Below are 21,720 nucleotides of genomic sequence, written 5' to 3'. Positions count from 1 at the left end.
GTTGGTATCTCCTCCCTTACAGATGAGATTAGATGAAGTCCTGCATGCTGTGCCTGGTGTACACTGAACACTCCAGGGCACATGGTTTTAACAAGGTGGGGAAGGATGTGAGCTTTGGAATCAATGCCCTTGGGTTCTAGTTGGAAGCCTTTAGGTGATTCATCTCTCATCCTCAGATTTGTCATCAGGAAAATTGGCTTTGTAGTAGTAATTATATCACAGAGTTGTAGAGAGTAAATAATATAAAGTACTTTAAGTATATAAGAGCATTTTCTATAGTACTTGGAACTGAATAAATATTAGTTGTTATTTTATCATTATTACTAGATAAGTATCACATGATTTCATCTTACATAAATAATAGGTAAATAGAAGGCTATTTTTGGTACCACTGGGGAATTCCAGACTGGCAATGCCACCACCTGCTGAATGTTCTCGAAGGTGATATCCTCATGCTTCTCATAGATGTGGCCAGGCTATTATTATAAAGTTGTAAAAGTAGTTTGTGTATGCAGACATGCTAAACTTCTACATCCCAAAAGAGTTTTGTCTTTTAAAATCCATGAGACTGGCCAGGGATGGTGGTGCACATCTGTAATCCTAGCACTTGAAAGCCTGAGGCAGGAGGATCACTGCGAGTTCAAGGACAGCCTCGGCTACAAAGTGAGTTCAAGGCCAGCCTGAGCTGCATAGCAAAACCCAGTCTCAAGAAGACAAAAGAAAGAAAAAAGAAAAAAAAGAAAGTAATCCTTGAGACTGTAAGGTTACCCTTGGGAACCAGGATATTTTCTCCTATCAGACTGTCATAGCTTAGAACATTTCTGGCAATTCCTTGGTGGAAGAGACTCTCTGATAGAGATAGCTAACTGTACCCTAAAAATCCACTGAAGGCGAACATACATTAATACTGAGGGCGAACATGAGTCAGGCCAAGGTTTACAAAATAGGTATTGAGGGGAACTGTGTGTGCATGTAGGTGGGGAGAGGCCACCTTATTCATGTTCCCTTGCTTTCTGCTAGCTGGAGGTGAAAGTCTTCAAAGTTCTAGAGGACTGCAGAGCTTTAAGACGGAAGGAGCCTGGGTCCCTGAGTCACTGTGTGGAGGAGAATTTCCCATTGCTCAGGAGCTTCTTTCTATTGGGTTAAACCACACAGATTTGGGGGCATATAATATACCTACAGCTGTATCATCTATATGTATATCTGTATCTGCTGATGTTACCCTAACAAATATATCTGCAGTGCTAGGTTAGGCACCACAAGAGAAGAGCAATGTGGGGCTCAATGACATGCTTCATGTCATATTCCAAATGTACTAATTGGCTTGAGAGCCACCTTATTTATCAGATTGAGCCTATTTTTTAACTACAAACCATTCATGGAGAGATATGCCACTCCTAAATTTGTTCTATGCCGAGGACAGTTCCCAGGAGGTGTTCCTAAAATATTTTGAGCTTTGTCAGCACAACAGGAATGAGTGAGCAGCCTCACATGGGGGTCTCCTTTGCAATGGACAGCACTAGCTTGGTGCATCTGCTTCTGAATCCATCACAGCCATACAGTGGGCATCTAGCAGCTCAGCTGTGGAGAGAGGTGGCCCTGCACTGGGAGCCTGGGTGGTGGGATGTGAGTTAACAGTTAATCCAGAAATCTGGTAAGCCACAAGGCAGAGAACATGGACTGAGCATCCTCTAGCTCATTTCTGTGTTTGATGCTTCTCATGTTGGTTACTGGCCTGGCCTTGTACAGTTGGGTTAGGCATGGTGGCTCCACACACCTAGGGATTTTCCTCAGCCATGGCTGTCAGCCTCTCAGAGTCCTGCCATCTCACAGTGAAAATAATAGCTTCTAAATGATGTCAGACCTGGAAGAACCCTGAAGTTATTGGTGCAACCTTCTCATTTTATAGGCAGGGAAAGTAGTTGTAGAGAGAGGAAGTAACTTGTCCTAGGTCACAGAGGTCATTAGCGGCGAATCTGCTTTCCCACCCTTATCTACCCCACCAGACTACCTCTTCCATAATTTCAGAATATCCTAATCAAGAAATTAACAGGATTGATGGGTGAGGTCATTTTTAGTCAAAAGGAGGGAAGAAAGAAAGGAATCTTTGTAGCATAAATGTTTTTATAATCTTGACATCTTCTCTCCTATTTGTTATAAAATGAAATTTAACTAAGTTTTTGTGTGTGTGGTGCTGGAGATTGAACCCATGGCCTCATAAGTGCTAGATATGTGCTCTACTACTGAGTTACCTCCACCTCCGGCCTTCTGAGTGAGAATTCAGTCTCTGTATTGCTGCAAGTAGGGATCAGGCATCTCTACAACACTAGAAAGAACCTCAAGAGACCACACCAGAGAAAGCCTTAATGGAAAATATTCCTGTAATGTTGCTGAATACCATATTGTACTGCTTTTACAGTTTCAGAAGCAATCTCAGAAACAGTCCTCTCTTTCCTTCTCTGCACTTTACATACTTATAAGTGAAAAGCCAATATTTCTGCAGAGTCAGCTTTTTGATGGTCAATCTCTTAGGTATGTGGAGTGAAAAAAAATGCCTTTCGGTGCCAAAGCCTTTACTTAATTTGCTCTCATTAAATCCTAATAACTTGACCCACTGGAGCAAAGAATACCCCATTTGTTTCTGTCAGCCCCTTGGCCCTGTCCGCCCCTTGGCCACTATGGATAGTGTCATTAGAGACAACAGAAGAAGAGGAGGTGAAATGAAGCCATTAGATATAATCAGATCTACTTGGTGAGAGAATTCAGGGAGGAACCCAAAACCTTCAAGAAAAGGTGTTTCTCAAAAAACCAGACTCTTAATTATGTGAGGACATGGGCCAGATTACCTCAACCTCCGCCTCCAGGCTGTGACTGGATTAGGACCGTAACAATTTTGGCAAACATGCACTGAGTATCCCCTGCAGAAGAAGTCTAGCATGATCCACTGCCTCCTACCCTAGTCACTATGCTTTTGGGTGCCCACTGCCTTACACCTGTCACTTTACTTGGTCCTCTCAACAATCCTTAAGGATGTTATCCCATCTCACAGGTGAGGAAAGGGAAGCCACGAGAAGTTGTGCAACTTACTCAAGATCGCAAGGGTAAAGAAACTGAGTGAGACATGATCTTGGCCCTGGGCTATTCTGGCACTACCGCTCCTGCTGCTCTGGAAACTCACCATTCTGAGTGCAGACATTCATTTCCTCCTATTTTTCCAATTCTTTGTCTTGCCCATCCCTTAAATGTTTACTGCTTCTGCTCCCCAGTCCTCCGTCCTTAGCCACTTGCTTCCTCAATTAGCTCATCAAACCCCACAGCTTCAATAGCTTCTTCATGTTGACCTATAAGCCTGCTTCAAATTTTATTCAACTACCCCCAGAAACCTGGGCACACACTGGAGATGATTTCAGCACCCCCTTCCAATCACTCACCAACTTTCGCTAGGACTGGCCCAGTGCTCTCAAAAGGGGGAGGGACCATCTGTGTACTGTGAAAAGCCTTCTCTCTTTCTTCCTGGCACTACTATCCCCTCTCTGTAGCACATAATGTCCCCCATGTGTCTTGTTTCTCTCTACTGTGACCTCTTGGCTTTGGACACTTGCCTCTCTGCCAAGGTGTTAGGCTTAAGATGGTTTTTCTGTTTTGGTTCTTTTGCTGAGGACGTACTCCTTGTTCCCGTTTGTTCCACCCACCGCCACCTCCATTGTCATGCTCAGCTATGGTGTCCAATCTCCTCTCAAGCCAGAGCCCAGGGCTCTCACTTTTTTGGAAGGGGTCTGGACAGTTCTGTCAAGTCTACATCCTACGTGCACCTCAAGGTCACCCCTGCACTTCCTGCCTACTGCCACTGCACTGCATCTCTCTGCTTTCTGCTTGGACTAGTAAGCATTTCGCAACTGGTCTCCCCTACCTATATTCTGCGTGACTCTGACCCATCCTCTGCACAGTTGCTAGAATTATGGGTTTAAAATCTACATCTGATCAAACTTGTTTCCTGTGTAAAATTCCATCAATGCTTCCTCATTCTTTGGAGGGTAAAGTCTGAGTTCATAGTACATGATTCATGACCCTCTGAAATTTGCCCTCTGCCAACCTTCCCAATCTCATTGCTCTTTGCCAACCCCCTACCTGGCTCTTTGCATTGAATCCTACAAGCTTGCCCAAAGTTTCCTAAGTGTATTTTTCTTCACTTAGTCTATGTTTCTATGCAGGCAAGTCCCTCTGCTTAGGAAATTGTCCTTCTTTTGGACAGACTTTGATTTCTTTTCTGAAACTAGCATAAGGTTTTCTGAAACTAGCATAAGGTTTTCAAGCATAAGGTTCCTTCCTTCCACAGCCTCCTTGGATTGCTTGAGAGAGTTACTTGCTCTCTGCTCTTCTCTACCTTCCTCTCTGTCTTGTACACATCCCTACTGTATTATGATGAACTCACTGTAAGCTCTTTGAGGGTAAGGGACTATTATATCCATCTCTCTGTTAACGTTTCCTAGTTTAGGGAACAAGACAAGGCAGCCAATAAATTTTTTTTTTGTCTTTTTGAGACAGAGTCTCACTATGCAGTTCAGGCTGGCCTTGAGCTCACTTTGTAGCCCAGGGTGGTCTTGAACTCACAACAATCCTCTTGCCTCAGGCTCCTGAGTGCTGGGATTACAGGCGTGTGCCACCACACCTGGCCTTGCCAATAAATTTAGTAGGCAGCCACTAAATGAATGGACATGACTATCCCAATGCCCTCTGATTCAGGTTCCTCATCCTAGTGTCCACTCATCCTATGTTCAGCCCTCATTCACAGGTCTTATTACCTCAGGATCAATGACTCCGTTCTCTGCATATCCCACAAGACATATGATTCTCTAGAGCAGATGACTTATTATGTAAACCCAGTGCCTTCTCAATAAATATTTCTTTTTTTTTTTTTTTTTTTTTGGTTTTTCTCCGGTACCGGGAACCGAACTCACGACCTTGTGCATTCCAGGCAAGTGCTTTTGCTGCTGAGCTAAATCCCCAGCCCTCCATAAATATTTCTGAATGAGTGAATGGCTTTTCCATATTCATGTTAATCAGTAGATTTAGCTTTCCCCAACCTCAATGACCTTCCACCTTTCTGCTTGGACTCACAGAGAGATAAGCCACCTACATTTAATCTCAATTTCTCTAACCTCTCTTTCAGTTGGTATCTCTGATGGTTAAGCTTGATTGTGTCAACTTGAATAGCTTGGGAGCCACCCAGAGGATGGGTGAGACATAATTCCAGGTATGTTTGGGTGGGTTAAGGAAGTGTGACCTTGGGTACTATACATGGTTCATAGCCACTTCCTCTCTATTTCTGCTTCCCTGCTCTGCTTCCTGTCAACCATGAACTATGTAGCTTTGCTCCATCATGCCCTTCTACCATGAAGTCTCTGCCTTGGGGCCAGCTAACCATGGACTGAAACCCTGAAAACATTGAGCCAAATTAAACCTTTACCCTTTTAAGTCATGGATGTCAGGCATTATGTCACAGCAATGAAAAAGTTGAATAACACAGTATCAAAATAGGACCAGTCAAAAAAGGAGGTACAGCAATAATTAACCCCCTCAACCTTGAACACAAAGCAGGAATAAATGGGGCTCACTGAAGCTCTGATTGCTACAAGTGGTTGTGACAGGGCTGACTTCCCCATGACCTGTGTTTACCCAAAGTCTGTCATGTCACATTATCTAGGTTAGGGGGAACCCATGATTGGTGGGTGCAATTTTACAGAGCAATGAGAGGTGAAATCAGTAGGAAAAAGTACCCCAGAATTGGAGGTAGAGTTTTCTGATACGATTCTCAGCTCTTCTATTTGCTTAGCTGTGTGACCTGGAACCAATTGCTTGAAGCCTTTCATCACCTGTTAAATATGGATCACAATATTTACCCAGCTTATCTTTAGGTGTAATGTACCCTTCAATGATTTCTTAAAGGGATTAGGTAGTGTACTCCATCTTAAATAACTTACATTTGGCTTTCACAGTGGCATCCATTGGTTTAAGAATTTAGGACTCTAAACCAAGAGATGCTTTGTCTATAAGGGCAGCTTGCACCACTAAACACACAACCTCTGGGCCAAGTCCACAGTCCAACCTTAACCTAAGAGCTGTGCTGCATCAGACAAGGAACCAAGACCTTCCTGGCAACCATTTTAGGTAAAGTCCTTTGATAAGCACTAAAAACCATTCTCTGGGGGAGACATTGCTCTGGAGTCTTCCTGTTGAGCACTAATGGTCCTGTATACCAGCTGGGTGGGAACAGCCATGAATGGGGCTGATGTGGCTTCATAAGCAGCAAGCAGACTGTGTCATAGTTTCTGTCATAGTTTCTTGGCTTTAAGGCAGAGGGTATCTGGAGTTGGGTTCCAGTGGAGTTTTTCTCAGAGTCTACATTAGTCAGATTTTTGTTGCTGAGACCACATACCAAACACTCACAATTTAAAGGAGAAGATATCTAATTTGGCTTGTGATTTCAGAGGATTCAGTCTATGGCTGCATAGTTCCAAGGAAGGAACTTCATGGCAGAAAGGCATGGTAGAGCAAACCTTCTAAGTTCATGGCAGCTGGGAAGCAGAGCAAGGCAACAATGCCAAAGAAGGGATGAGGAACCAGATATAGACACCAAGGTTATGCCTCCATGATCCACTCAGACATACCCAGAAGTGTGCTTTATTAATCTTCTGAGCCACTCCCAAGCCAACCAAGTTGACAGCCCACCTTCATCATCACAAATTCCCTCCCACTGTCATGAACTGTCCCTTGGCACAACACTCCAATAAAAAGCATTGTATGTGTGTGAAGATTAATCATAACTTTCCGTTTTGTATTTATTCATGTTATTTACTATCTGTGGTCACTTAGCAGTCTTAGGGAACAAATAATTCATAGTAACTGAAAAAGAGGAAGTCCATAGAGTTGTATCAGCAGATGGTTTTATTCTCCTTTGTGTACTCAACCTTTTGAGCTAACTAGGGCTAGATTCATTTTCCTCTCTTCTGATGATAATGTTTTTATCCAGGTGATGAACTGCTTCATCCATCCAAGGAGTCTGAGGCTTTGGAGATGGATTCTTTCACCCAACCTTTTTTCAACCAACTTTTCCAGGGGACTCTGGAAATTATGTCAAGTTGGACCCTACATTCACTTTATGGATCTCATCTCATTGCTCCTGAGCCAAAAGAGAAAACTTAGACTAAGGTGTAGAGTGAAGTGAAGACTTCCCAGCAGAGTTAAGCCCAACTTGACACCCTACACTCCCCTAAGGAACTCTGATGCCAAGTGTACTTGCTAGTAGTGCTTGTGAGTCTAGGTATCTAGTTGAGCCTAAAGACGAAGATATCCCTGGCTGCAGCATCCACCTGGTTCTTTCTCTCTAGAAAGCCACTGGATATTTTTCCATTCACTTGTGCAGTGCTATATGTTTTTGCTCTAGTGATCAGAATACTACAGAGGAGGAGTAATACTTACATTTCACCTTTAAAACCACTATATTAATCACTAATCATGATCACCATCATCAAAGTCCACCATTTGCAGCCACCATTAGAATCCACTTGTGGATTCCAACCACTGCCCATCACCTTCCACTCCCTTCTTAGACCACATAGAGCCTTTCTGTTTCATCTCCCAGCGTTTTCTCTGGATAGCCTCTCCTAGGAAAGCACTGAACTGAGACTTGTAATATGCTGCCCAAAACAGCCTAAGATAAATCCTTCACTCTCAACTTTTCATGATCTGAAAAATGGGAAGAATAATCCTTGCCCCCAAGGACATGTTCTAAAATGGAATTAACTCCAATTGTAACTGATAAAATGATAGACCAGACTGAAAATTTTAAGGTTAGTCTACATATCAATCTATCTGATCACTTTTGGAGGTAGTACCAAAACCCAGTAGGGTCCCTATTTGTTACCCTCCCATCCAATGTCTGCCTCCAGGTTGTCACTGTATTGCCCAAGAGAATGAACAGATGGTGGCATGGCCTTTCACCCTGGGATATTGTGTTTGCCTAAAATCAAAGAAGAAAGGAAAAATAAAGTGAAAGCTCTCCATATTTAGCCCACGCTTCTCTCAGAAACTAAAGGACTGACTGCCACATGTGTATAAGAAGAGAAAGAACAGAGAGATCAAAGTGGGTTGAGGAAGGCAGGCAGGAAGAAAGTAGCCAAGAAAGATACAGAGGAGGAGGTGGTGGCATGGAGGTCTGCTCAGAGAGACGCACTAGGAGCAGGAGATGCCAGAATTTCATACAGCCCAGAGCAGGAATGTGAACTAGCTCAGAGCCACAGGGAACTAGCCTGTTCATGAGGTGTCTTACTCACTTTTCATGGTGCTGGGGAGGAAAGGGTTACTTTGGCTCACATTTTAATCCATAGTTGGCTGGCTCCAAGGCAGGAAGGCATGGTGGGAAGGCCTGGGCAGAGGAAAGTAGCTCACCCCATGACAGCCAGGAAGCAGAGAGTGAAGGGAGGAGTGGAGAAGGAAAATACACCCTTCCAGGTCACATCCCAGTGATCCACCTCTTCTGGCCAGGCCCAACTTCCCCAAGCCCCACCTGTGAATGCATGAGGCTCTTGAGGGATATCTCAGATCTAAACCATAATATAAAATTTCACCCAGACGTAGGCTCAGGTGCACTTGAAGTCACAGGTGACATTTGCAAATATCCCATAAGTGATGCCATGTGACTCCCACTGTCTGATGCAAGAGGGCAAATGAAAGGATTGGAGTGTAAGTTGAGAAATATTGCTTCTAAATGGAGCCAAGTACCTTCAGCAGACCAAGGCCCCATTCAGCCTCAAACTGAGGAGGATGTACTGGCTGACTGCATGGTCTATTTTATATTCAACTGAGTTCTCAAATCTGTGGGGCCATTAGTAGTAGACTGTATTTATGCTCCTTTCTCTTGCCCACACTTTTGTCAGGGAAGGAGACATATTTTGTCCCCACCCCACTCCCTATGGATGTTGGACTTACTGGTGAATTGCACTGGCCAATAGACAGCAGAAGGGACGTGTGCCAGTTCTGAGGAGAAGTTTGAGAAGCACTGCAAGCTTCATCCAACCACCTTGTGCACCTGTGCTCTGTGAGGAAAAGAGCACACCCTAGCAGCCCTGCTGCTTCAGCCTGAGTCACAGCAGGAGACAATGGGACCAAGTTCAAAATGAATGCACAGTCAAAACCTAAACCCAGCCCAGTCCATCCCAGCTATCTTGCAAACTCATAAATGGGAAATAAATGTTTGTTGTAAGGGACTGTGGTTTTTGGAACTCTTTGTTACTGCAGCCAAAGCTGACTAATGCACTGTGTGACAAGAAAGTCATAGAGGTAAATCACAGGGAATGATCTAGCCTGCCTGAAGGAGAATGGAGGGCATCTGGAAGGTCCTCCACAGGAAGTCTTCCATGCCAGAGCTGCTGTAATCTTCCATATGGAGGCACACCTGGCTTTTGGCATCAACAATCCAGGCCTCAGCTGGGGTAGGAAGGAAGTTTGGTGGGACAGGAAAGTAGGTTATAATGAATCAAAGTCAAAGTTTTCCCTACTCACAGTCCTCTCTTTTCTACAGTGTTCCACACCTAAGCTGTATATTTTCTCACTGCTTAGGTGCTGTAATTAAAAGGCTCTTGAACTCAAGATTGGTATATTGGTTTAGGTAGCATAGAGAGGCAAAAAGATGGCTTAGATGAATATACAAGTTCTAGCACTACTGGTCTATGACTGCTGTGATCAGTATGCAAATCTTCAGGTCTTTCTGATTCCTAATATTAAAGGACACCAAGGAAATTCACATCAATATCATACCAGCAAAATTCTAGCTAATAGATGTTTTCCTGCCAAACAGAGCACTGTAGCAAATTTTATGCAACACACACACTACTGCTCAGGGAAGACAGCTATGGAATTCTAATCCTCCAATTACTGTGGCTTATGGGATACCCTGAGGATCCAGGTTAGCCAGTGCTTATGCTGATGTTTATATATTTACACACCATAAACAATGAATGTTGCTAACCTTCATTTCACTCAGAAACCAGAAAATTCCCTACCTTCTCAGTTGCTTGGACCAAGCCTTTGGAGTCAATAGCCATAATCATCTGTTGGAATAAAAAGGACCCAGCCCTCTGCCAACCATGGTAGAAGGCAGGAGGAACATAACTTTGGGGGATAGGGTAAGGAAAGAAGCAGGAACAAAAGCAAAACATCCCCAATTTTTCTAAAACACGATAGCCTTTACACAAACTCTTACCTGGAATGGAAATATATGTAACTAGACAAAAGCACAGAAGTTGGGAGTGAAGCAGGGGTAAGGATTCCGAACCTGTCTGTGCAGCCTTCTGTTTCCCACTCCCAAAGGTGCCTCCTGGAGCTATGTGTAGAACACAGTTTGAAAATCCCTGAGCTAGAGAAATTTGGATCATTGAATATACTTACAGGAATAAAAGGTGAGAAGTATCATGACACCATCATAGCTGTTTCTGGGTACTCCGCTGGGAATAGAATGGAATTAACTGTACAGACATACCTTGTCATGGATTGGCGGCCACAGAGCACATGAGAAAAGATGCCTTCCACATCCTGATGGACTGCCTGACTAACCTTTCTCACATCTTAGAAGTAAGCCTTCTTATCCTCATCTTCATTTGGGCAAAGTAGATCTCCCTAGGAACAATTTAGAGCCTCTCCCTTTGACCCGTATCCTCTACCTATCCATCCAGTTCTCCTACCTAAGCTGTCTCCTGTCCTGAGCTTCCAGGTCTCAAGCTTGGTGCCATGCTTGCTTTGGCCTCCCAGAGAAAGGGATCCTGAGAGATGCACCTATCTCGTCAGCATGTAGCTGCCCACTTCCCATGGAGACAAGCCTCCCGACCCACCTACGCACACCACGTCCATGAAGCCATACATCCCGTAGCAGATCTGGAAGAGGAGGTCTTGGCGCTGCCATTTTGCTGAGGGACTGAAGGTTGACCAGATGAGCCAAGAGATACTGGCGATGAGGAAGAGGGAACCCAAGATGGCAGCTGCAATCTGAACCTTCTCGATGACTGTCAGAGAGATGGCCTGCCACTGGAGAAGAGAGAGTGGCAGGTTAGCTGTTGCTTAAATGCCCTCAACCCCTTCCCTTCCCTCTTCTGCTGCCCCAACAAGTCCCCTTGAAATCACATTTAAAGCAGGGCACCCCAACTTGTAGTATAGTGGACATTTTTGTAGTTTCACATTGTATTTTTAAATCAGAGGAAGCCTATATCACACGGAATGATCAGAGATCATTGTAAGGAAAGGTTCCAGCTAGGCATGGCTGAGAAAGAGATCCTTTTACTTGATTATGAAACACAGAGAAATCAGAAGCATAAAGAGAAAACAAACAGCTTGTGTGGGTAGTGTGTTCCAGGGACCTAGAATATTCTTTTCAGAACAACACAGTCTATTTTCTCACTAATAGGTGCTGAGAGGGCACAGGTCTTCCTTTTGCCTGTTTTATTTTGTTTCTACAATAACAATACTTCACATGCCATTTAATATGCATGCCAGAGATTACCAATTCAACAGACAAGGAGAGGGACGCAGGATGTGGGAGAGAGATAAGGAAAACAATTTCTAATTTACTGAGTGTATATTAACATGGGTATTTCTTTTCTTTTAAACAGAAAAGGCATTGTATTTAACAGCAGTATTGATGGAAAGATTTAAGGCTAGAGTGTGGGTTTCAGCTGTGGAATTTAGTGGTACTATACCTAGTCCGGGCAGTACTGGCCTAAATAGGTCAGGAGTTGGATTTTTAGTACAGAGTTTATTCATGCAGTCATTCAACAAATAGGTATTGAGTATTCTATGAGCCTGGACAGTGTGATAGTGATAGATATAAGCACTAGGCAAAACCAGACAAAGTCCCCACCTTTGTGAAGCTTGTAGCCTCAGGACTACAGACAACTCTGTGAATTTTCTACTGCAATCTAACAGGGGTTAGACAGGGAGGCACATGGTAAAAGCCTGTGAGAGGGCAATGTGGCTTCCAATAGGAGGTGATCCTTGAGTTGAGTAGGAGTTTACTAAGCAAAAAGAAGAGGGAAGAGCACCCCAGGCAGAGAAAAGAGCATGCGCAAAGGCCCCCTGTCAGAAGAAAGCATGTTGAGTCTGTCTGAAGACCTAGAAAGGGACCAGAGTGGGTGGAGGCGAGTGAACAAAAGGGTGTGTGGGGCGGGACAGCTGGAGAAGTGAGAAGGGAGATGATGCAGCGTCTTGTCCTAAGAGTAACTGCGGAGATAGGAGTGGCTTTAAGCAGGGATTTGGGAAGGTAGAGGGAAGGACATCTTCTGATTTGGATGATAGGAACACCCCCAGGAAGCATTTCAACCTGACAACTTTCCATTAAGGAACCCCACTCTGTTTTAGTGGCCTAGAAGCAGCTGGGACCAGCCAGTGACCTCCAAGGAATCATAATCATTGGAAAACATTTCACCTGCCAATCCAGATATAGGACACTGGCCTTGACATTTAATTACACAGATAGCATCGCGTTACAGGGAATTGGGCCTTTACATTTTCCAATGCTTCCCCCAGTCTAGGGTTACATATAACAAAGGAATTTTCCAGAAGATGGTCCGGTCGTGCAGACTTAATGCTGTTTCCAAGGCTTGCCCCACTGCCTGGAAGGACGGCTCTTGATACCATTGAAATATCAAGAATGCTCACCTTCTCCTCCTCCTCCAGACTTCAAGAACCCCAAAATTAGTGCTACAGAAAAGCCCTCTTCATCTTTTCTATCAGCCCCAAGTCATCTGCAGAGCCGCTAGTGTCCCTGACCACTGTGTGAAGCGTGGTGAGGAAAGGAGAGCACGGAGTGCTGTGGACAAGAACTCTCCTGTTCATCCATGTGAGGCTCCACAGAGGTGTGGGGAAGACACTGTAGGGGGAAAGCAGAGAATGAGAGAGCTCTGATCTCACAGGAAGGCCGGGAGGAGAAAACGGTGTCTGTAGGCCAGTTCTGCTGCCATTGGACACCTGGAACTTTGGGACCTGCTTCCAAGTGAGATTCTGACCTCACTACTGTGAGACTGCTACACACCCTGAACTCCTATCTGCAGCACTGGTGAATGGAGAGACAAAGGGGAAGAACACGAAGACTGGATGCTTCATTCCTTATACCAGGAAGGGGTACCCCACAAGGGGGTCATGTGACCCAATATGCTGAGTGTGAGTGAAGAGAATTCAATAAATCATGAAGACTGTCACTTTTCCCTTCTGTAATAAAGGAAATATTTGGTTCTTCCTATTTCCTAGAATATTATGAAGGTTAAATAAAATAACTGTCAAGCCAGTGCTTGAAGGGTATTCTTTACAGTGTTTCAGCAAAAATAAGGATAAGCTCGTCAGGGTGGGAGTAATCCTAAATGCGCCTGGGCATTATGAGGTAGAGGTTCCGAGCCCAGACCCATGAGTCAGAGTACCTGTTGCAGGCAGCAACCTTTACTCTACCACTTCACAGCTATCTAATTTTGGACAAATCATAGAGCCCTCTGTGCTTCTACAGTCATCCGTAAATTGGAAATAATAATAATAGTACTCACTTCATTAGGTTTTCTTTAGGATTAAATTAAATAATATATATGTATATTTAGAACACTGGCTTATACCTAATAAGTACTGACTAAATATAAATTAATACAATACAGTTCCTCCTTGTCCAAGGGGAATTGATTCCAAGACCCCCAGTGGCTCCCTAAAACTGTGGGTAGTACTGAATCCTATTTACAAGTACTATGTGAAACGTGAAAACAGTTGATCTAATAAGAGACAGTTACTGAGTGACTAAAAGGCAGGTTACATATACATCACGGATACACCGGGTAGAGGGATGATTCATGTCCCAGGCAGGATGGAGCAAGAAAGTGTGAGATTTTATTATGCTACTCAGAACAGATGCAATTTAAAACTTATGAGTTGTTTATTTTTGGAATTTTTCACTTAATGTTTTTGGACTGCAGTTGACCATGGTTAAATGGCACTATGGAAAGGGAAACCATGTATAAAGGGGTATATAAAAAGATAAATAAATAAAGGAGTATATCAGAATTGTAGTTCAGACGTAGTGGAAGATAAGCAACCATGAAGCCTTGAGATCCACAAGGCTGTGCTGTGACTCTCTCCTCAGAGGTTCTTTGGACTAGAAACATTGCTTGCAAAGGGTCTTTCCAATGATGGCCCATCGTGAATAGTTGTGCTATGTCTCACAACTTTGTATAGTACATGAATCGGGAGGAGAGAGACCCAAGAGACCAGAAAGAACCTCCTCCCTCTGATAGCAGATCCCTACCCATCGCTCTGCTTGCTCGTGCTCAGGCACTGTGGTGAGGCTGCCCACCGTGCTGAGCAGGAAGCTGTCTCATACTTGCTAGGTCTGAGGAATCCAGGACACACAACTGGGGCATTTTGGGCCACAGATACACAACACAGCTTCTAGCCAAACTTCCAGTGCTATCTGGAAAAGTGGAAAGGCATTTACTGAATATACACCATTGCTTTTTGAGGACCGAGAGAATCAGAGAGATCCCCAGTGTCACGATTGCATAGTAATAAGTTAAGGATAGATTAATAGATCAATATTGCCAGCACTGCCATTTGCTTATCTGATTTATAAGATTAGAATAAACTTTTCTTTTACCCTTGGGAAAAAGTTATTCCCGAAAATTTTTTCTTTATATGAGCCAAGGTGGAGCCAGGAGGGGGGAACCTTGCAACAAGCTTATGGATTTAGGATCTGACCTTTCTTGAGGCTTCAGCCAGTTGAAGGGGAAGGGGAAAGTTAATGCACTCAGACCTCCAACGGCACTCAGAGGACGTGGAATCCACTGTCTCCTGACACTGCTATTTTAAGACACTTCAAGATTTTGAAACAAATGGCTGCAGATGGAAGCAGCAGCAGGGAGAGGTCCCTCCGATGTGGACCCCTCACCATAAGGATGATGAGGTGCCTGGGACTTCAGTGCCCTTCCAGAAATGTCCCCAGCCCAGCCCACATGTGCATGGACAGACATTCCCATTTCTGGCAATGCCCCATGGGAAACTCCACAGGGTCTAAAATAAAACACTGGGGACACTAACTCCGGATGTTTCCAGCTGCCCTCCATGCAAAGACCCCACCACCAACCCCAGTGCCCTGGACTTGCAGGGCTGATTCTCCCCCTCCCCTTAGGAGAGGAAGGGAATGGTGCCAGGCAGCTGGAGTCCTACCCTCACTGTCGCTGGCTAATTGATTATGTGGCAGCTTAATTGGCCGATCATGCATACAGAGAGGTATTTTCAGAAGCAAAATGCTCTGTATGTGTGTATGCACCTCACATGGAGAGCTGCGTGACTTGGGGACCTGGCAGCTCCTTGGGGAAGGCTGATGTGTCAAAGAAGGGTGGGAAGGGAGAGTGCGGGCTCAGGGAGCTCTATGTTCTGAAGGAATCTGTTTTTCAGACCCCCACCCCAGCTCTGCCCCAATCCCTCACCCTAATCTCCTCCTACTCTGTCCCCTTCTCTTTCTCCCATCCAAGTACTAACCGGGCCTAACCTTGCTTAGCTTCCAGACGAGATCGGGCCGTTCAGGGTGATATGGCCCTAGACCCCTTCTCTTTCTTACAGCCCCTCTTCCTCCTTTTTCTCTGCCTCCCTCTCCTGCCTCTTCTCCATTTATCTCTCTGACCCCTGCAGAAGTGTAGCTTGTGCACCGGCAACACTGATATCACCCATTGTTTGTTAGAAATGCAGGCTCGTAATGTGGGTATGATAGCGAATGCCCCTAATCCCAATAATCCTAGTGAGGATGAGGCAGGAAGATTGCTGCAAGTGCAAGGCCGACCTGGGCTACAGAGTGAATTCAAGCCAACCTGAGCTACGTAGGGTGAAGGGCAAGGGGAGATACAGACTCGCAGCCCCTTCCCAAACCCACTGAACCTTAGTCTGCATTTTGACAAGCCCCGGGTGAATTTCGTGCACGTAAAAGTTTGGAAAGTGCTGTTGCTCCTTCTTGCCTGTATTTCTCTGTTCCAGCTCTTGGCTTTAACTCAGTCCTTCTCACCCTCTGCACACCATCTTTTTCACTATTTCTGCTCTCTCCTGCCCATTGGTCTTTCCTTTATTTTCCTCCTTTACTTTTTCCTTTTCTTTCCCTCCCTCTTTTTTCCCTTCCTCTCTCCCTTTCCTTCTTCCCTTCCTTCATCCTTTCTCTCACTCTTCCCTCTGGTTCTCCACACTTTCCCCCTCTTAGATCTACTTCTCTCACTTTGGCCCATCCCTCCTGTTCTTGCTGGGGCTTAAGAGAAAGCAAATTCTTCACACCTCCTGCCCACCCGCCACTCCTGGGCTCCAAGCGGCTCTGAATTCTCCAGCCGCAGGCGGCGTGGGAGCCCCAGGCCCAGCGCCCTCGGCGGGCAGCCCCCGCGTTCACCTGCAGAGGATTCTTTGTGCTTATGGCGATGACGTGGTACTTGTAGTAGCACAGCTCGCAGCTCCAGCAGCCACGCTCGCTGATCCACTTGATGAGGCAAGGCTGATGCGTGCACTTGACCGAGCCGTCGCAGCGGCAGGGGCTCAGCAGCTCCCCCTGCAGGAAGAGAGGCAGAGAGCGGTGAGGCCGGAGGGTCAGACTCTTGCGGGGTGGGTCGAGGCTGGAGCCCTGGTTTGAGCCATGCCCTGAGGCCAGATCACTACCACAACCAGAGAGAGATTTTGTCTGGAGACACCAGATTCTACGGAGGAGGTGTGGCCACTGTGTCCCCAGCGTGATAGCCAAGCCACTGCAATCCGTTTGGAGACGCTGTGATAAAACACAGGCCAACGTTTCTTCCAGCTCAGGTCCTCGGATTTGCGTGAACGGGAGTGGGCTGTTCCCCGCAGAAGCCCCCTGCTGTCCAAAGGAGATGAGGGAAGCTCCCTGGTGGAGACTGGACTGAATTTGAGGGCTCAGACCCAGGCCAAAAGAACAGCTTCGGTCTGCTCCAGCTGGCTGTAGATGTGGGAAACTTTTTCTTCCTGGCGATCACACCTAGGGCCTTGTTCATGCTAGGCAAACACTCTGCCACTGAGCCACATTCCCACCCCTAGAGGGAATCTTTATGTAAAGCCTCACTTAGCTTAATGTTAACGATTTCTAAATCTGTTGTGAGGGTTACTTCCCCTGAATATAGAGCTATGGTTTTAGCCTTTGCAGTCTCCTGCAGACCAGTGCAGAGACCTACGTTCCCTCCAAGGGGCCTCCATCCCAGGTCCTCAAATGGGGAAAACGTGGAATAGATCTGAATCCTGGGAACCTTGGAAGTTGGGCCAATGCTCTTGTTAAAGGGCTGGGTGTTTCCAGCCAGCCTTGGGGCACAAAGCAAAAGCCCAGCCTGTGGGCACTAGAAGCAAGAAGGGAAAGGAGCTGGGCAAGCCAGATGGTGTCAGGATGTGAAACTCCTTTCGAGTGGACCATACAGTTGGGCTTATTCTCCAGAGCTCCTGGGCATAAGTCAGGTAGCCATGACTGAAGCCTGTGTCTCTGTGTCCCCTGACAAGTTGGCCCCAAAGTGTCTCTGTGAGCCTCATCTATTACTTGTCTCTCTCCCTCTCTTTGTTTGTTCTCTTTCTCCCTCCAGGCTCAGGGTCCACCATATTTGCCCATGAAATGCCTATCTACCTCGGCCATTGTTTACCTTCCTAGGCCCACTCTCAGATCCACCCAGCTCCCTGACCTTTTGCTCCCTCTGGCCTTGCCATCATGTCTTCCTTCCTCTCTGTGTCTCCCTCAGCTCATTTATTTTGGATCCAGCTCTTCTGCTTCACTCCAGTCAAAGGACCCTTGTGATGTCATGCACAGCCTAATTGCTAAACTTTGTGCTGGCGTGTTTGGAATATGGCCGCTTGAGCCATGTCCCTGCTATTTTGGCGAATTTCACCATTCATGAAACAACACCTTGTTCTCAACCATGAATGAGTAAATCCAGGAGCCCCTAAGTTTCAGGTCTTCATCTGTATATTTAAGCATCTGTATATATTAAGCATGTTCTTCACTGCTGCCGTTTCTTTCCAAGATTTCTAGCATCATCTTTCCCTTCTACTTCAACTCCTGTCACTCAAAGCCCTCATCTTGGCTTGGATGAGATCTAGAATGTCTTTTTGCACCCAGTCTATCTGTGAAACTGCTACTCTCTGTCTTCAAAATGGTTCTAAAGTGATCTCCTTCAGGGTGTCTTCCCTGACTTTTCCAGGCTGAGCTCAGTGCTTTGATCTATAAGCATCCTATGCTGAGTGCCTTTGGCATGTCCCCGTTAGAGCACTCAGTACATAACTGGAGGTGTCCATGAATACACCTGTCTATCCTCCTTGGAAGTATGGCTTAGGTTTACATCTTTGCATCCCTCTCCCCTGGTGCCAAGCCCTAGACCAAAAGGCTCTCAACAGCTTTTGATGTTTGGATGAGTAAATAAAAAATAATGTCTGTTCATGTTTTCTGCACTGCCCACTCTGTAAGAATGGGAACCATGTTCATCGTGTTGCAGTGCCTAGCCTTTCATCTGTATATGGGCAATAATGAACATGGTGGCAGAAACACTCAGGGGCTCAGCCCCAGGAAGTCTTCTCTGGTTTCTCCTGTGTTCTTCTAGTATAGACAGGCCCTTTCCACGTCCCCTCACGGCACTCCCTCATCTGTCTCACTACATCACAACATGATGACTACCTCACTGTGTTCCCTCACAAGGACAATATTTACCCATTTTGCATCTCACTCTGAGTGTTTGGTGCTTGGTACAGTGAGGCACTCATTCCAGCTTCACCAGCTGAATACTTGCATATATGTCTTTGATGAACAAGAGGTTTTGCTTGTGTAGGACACGGCCAGCCTCTGGCAGCTGTAGTGCTTGGAGGAAGAGAAGAAGGGAAAGGATGTGCTCACATAGCTGGCCATGCACCTCACCCAGCAAGGCCTAACAGCCCTAGGTTTTGAGTCACTGTGCTATGGCTTTGAGAAGGAAATAGGGAGAGAGTGGAGTGAGGTGCTGAGGGAGGGGCAAAAGCCCTCATTAATCATGGCAGCATTTCTTAGGCTCATTAATTCTAACAGGATGAGCTGCTTTTGAATAATCGGGTTGTTAAGCAGCCATGTCAAATTGCCGATCAGGTAAAAGACATTACTTCCGGTCCCTGGCAACAGTGCCAAGTGACAGCAACGGCTGCAATCCTTGCTTCCCTAGCAGCAGCCATGAGAAAAGGCAGGAAGAGCTGCCTCAAAGGATGATAAGACCTGGGCTCTCTACCTTGGCTCTGGAGATGGGACCACTGGGGCTCACTGAGGCCCTGAAGCCTCTGTACACAGACTTGAAGAAGGTGGGAGTGTGACTTGGCCTCGTCGTAGTGCCTGGCTAAAAGCACAAGGGCAGGGCAGGGCAGCCTCCCCTGCAGTGACTTTCCCTTGGGGCTGGATAACTCAAAAGACAGAATGGGGACTTGCTTGTGGTACTGTAAGTATTAGAAAACAGGGACATCAAAATTGTTAGGTAAGTTTATACTGGATGAAAAAAATTTGATCCAGGATATTAGGGGGGAAAATCCAGGGAGGGGAAAGCTATTATAACTTTGGCATTTATATGTTTTGTACTTTTTAAAAGTACATCTTTATGTGCATTTGAGAGGAGGGCTATAATCTCTTTAGTTTTTAAGACTTCTAAAAGGCCTTAACCTAGACCCTTCACTATCTTTTACTAATCAGATCTGGGTGTATTCAAGAACAAAAGAAGTGGAAATAGGTAGCAATGGATTCATGTTTGACTTAATGAAGACAGTCCTTGCAGTAAACCTTGTTAATAGCTAACTAAGATGGTGTAACATGGAAACTGAGACGGATATTATACCCCCTACCACCACCACTGGAAAACATTGTCGACATAAAAGAGATCCCTATAGAAGAGAAAGGTAAATTACTAAGTCAAGGTCATAGAGGCAGCTGGCGGCATGGGTAGAATGGAAATTCAGACATCAGCCTCTGAATTTTACACTACTGCCCCTGTCCCTGTTGTTCAACCTTGCCTGTGCCATGAGTCCCTTTTCTGTTTTCTCCCTGGATCCCACTGATTCTGGGCCCAGCAAAGTCACCTCAGGTGAGTTTCCATGACTGCCAGCTGCAGATCACCAGCTCCATTCACCAGTGTCCCCTCCCTGCGCCATCTTCCTTGGTTTGGCACCTCATCATCTTTGAACCGTCTGCAATGTGGGCTGCTGCTAGGCCCCCCACTGAACAGAGGATGTCGCAGACACATGAGAAAGGACAGGGCTCAGGGTGTGGGGCAGGATCAGCTCCTCTGGCCCAGCTTCCAAGGCTCCAGTCTCTGGGTTGGGAGGGTTACTATGATCTTGTCTTCATAGTTTAGCAAACTCCAAGGATCAAAGGGGCCCATGACAGACAAAGGGCTCCAAGCACTTCCTCAGTGTTCTGCTCAGGAAATGACCAATACAAGAAAAATAGGGTCTCTAATCCCTGTGGGGAGTGCTTGGGAGTGGGTTTTGGAAATAGGCACTTTGTCTGAGATCCTCTTCACTGCTTACTGGCTGGACAAACTGAGGCAGCTTCTTAACCTCTCTGTGGTTCCATGTTTTCTTCTGTCCAGCAAACCTAGCCCTTACCTTCTCAAAAGGTGGATTAAATGAGATCTAGCATGCAAAGTGCCTGGCATGAGTGCATCAGTGAGTCCTCCTGTTAAAAGCTCATAATTTGCACATTTCTGTAAAGACTTTAATTTCATAGTTTTCTTCTACTACAACTCTGTCTTCCATTTGTACTATCGCTCTAACACAGATCAGATAGGTAAAGGAGCAAGGAGCAAGTGCCTTAAGGGGCAGTGGAACCCAGAGAGAATTAAAAACTTTCTACAACAGTCTGCCTTTCCAGGATAAGGGATCAGAATTTAGTTCTTCCAGCTTCTAGCCCAAGCCTGTCCTCTGTGTTATCACAGGAAACTGAGAACATTTTGGGGGACTTATTTGGGGATACTGAGCTGGAGAGGAGCATGGGCCTCTTGGATTGAGGCTGTGATAGAGGCTACCGGGGACAACGTGATTCTGTGGCCTTCTCTTGTGACTGGTCTGGGCGGGAGGAGAGCACAGGCTGGATTCGCCTCCCAGCCAATGATGCAGCAAGCTGCAGGTGCCAAGTTTCCAGTTGCTTCTCCATTCACAGATTCCCTTGTTTATTTTGGGCTTGTTTCATTTTTTTGCCTCTTTCAATCTGAAACTCTTGTTTCTGGAATCCTTATGTTACCCAGTTGCCATGGCAGTGGCAGGTAAGCTAAAAAGTTCCCCTTCCACTCGTACAGGTTCCAGTCATCCTTGCCTCTGAATAGAAGGAAAGAAATACAGTTCAGTGTAGCAAAGTCAGCTCTATACCTGCTGAAGTTTGTAGCTCTGGGAAATCCGAGCAAAGGGGATAATAGAATGCCAACCTTGTGGTGCAGTGAGGGAAATATTCCTTTTAAGACTAATGCAGTGGTTAAGAGCTTGACTCAGTTCTTTACAATTCTGGGAATATCCAGGCTTTTGCAATCTGTGTGATCCCAGGCAAGTTGTTTCACCAATCCGGGCCTTGTTGAATCATGCCTTCATTTAGTCAATAGTTACCTACTATATTTCAGGTTCTGCTCTAGGTGATAGGCATACAGTGAATAGAACTGGCTCGTATTCTCTACTAAAGAAAGA

At 45.6% G+C, this 21,720-nt stretch overlaps 1 protein-coding gene across 1 annotated transcript in view; it reads right to left on the bottom strand.

Annotated features, from left to right (window-relative positions):
* Nucleotides 1-21,720, bottom strand: part of March4 (membrane-associated ring finger (C3HC4) 4, E3 ubiquitin protein ligase) — a 112,763-nt gene that overhangs the window by 9,527 nt on the left and 81,516 nt on the right. Inside the window, exons 3-4 of the mRNA XM_005395687.2 lie at nt 16,445-16,600; nt 10,887-11,079 (exon numbers count right to left, since the gene is read on the bottom strand). Of these exons, the coding sequence (XP_005395744.1) occupies nt 10,887-11,079; nt 16,445-16,600 (349 nt within the window). The remainder of the gene's footprint in view (nt 1-10,886; nt 11,080-16,444; nt 16,601-21,720) is intronic.

This window comes from Chinchilla lanigera, unplaced genomic scaffold (genome assembly GCF_000276665.1).
Source record: "Chinchilla lanigera isolate Chin_1 unplaced genomic scaffold, ChiLan1.0 scaffold00052, whole genome shotgun sequence".
NCBI lineage: Eukaryota > Metazoa > Chordata > Mammalia > Rodentia > Chinchillidae > Chinchilla > Chinchilla lanigera.
Note: the sequence above shows the minus strand (reverse complement) of the source record. Positions and strands in the feature narration are given on the sequence as shown.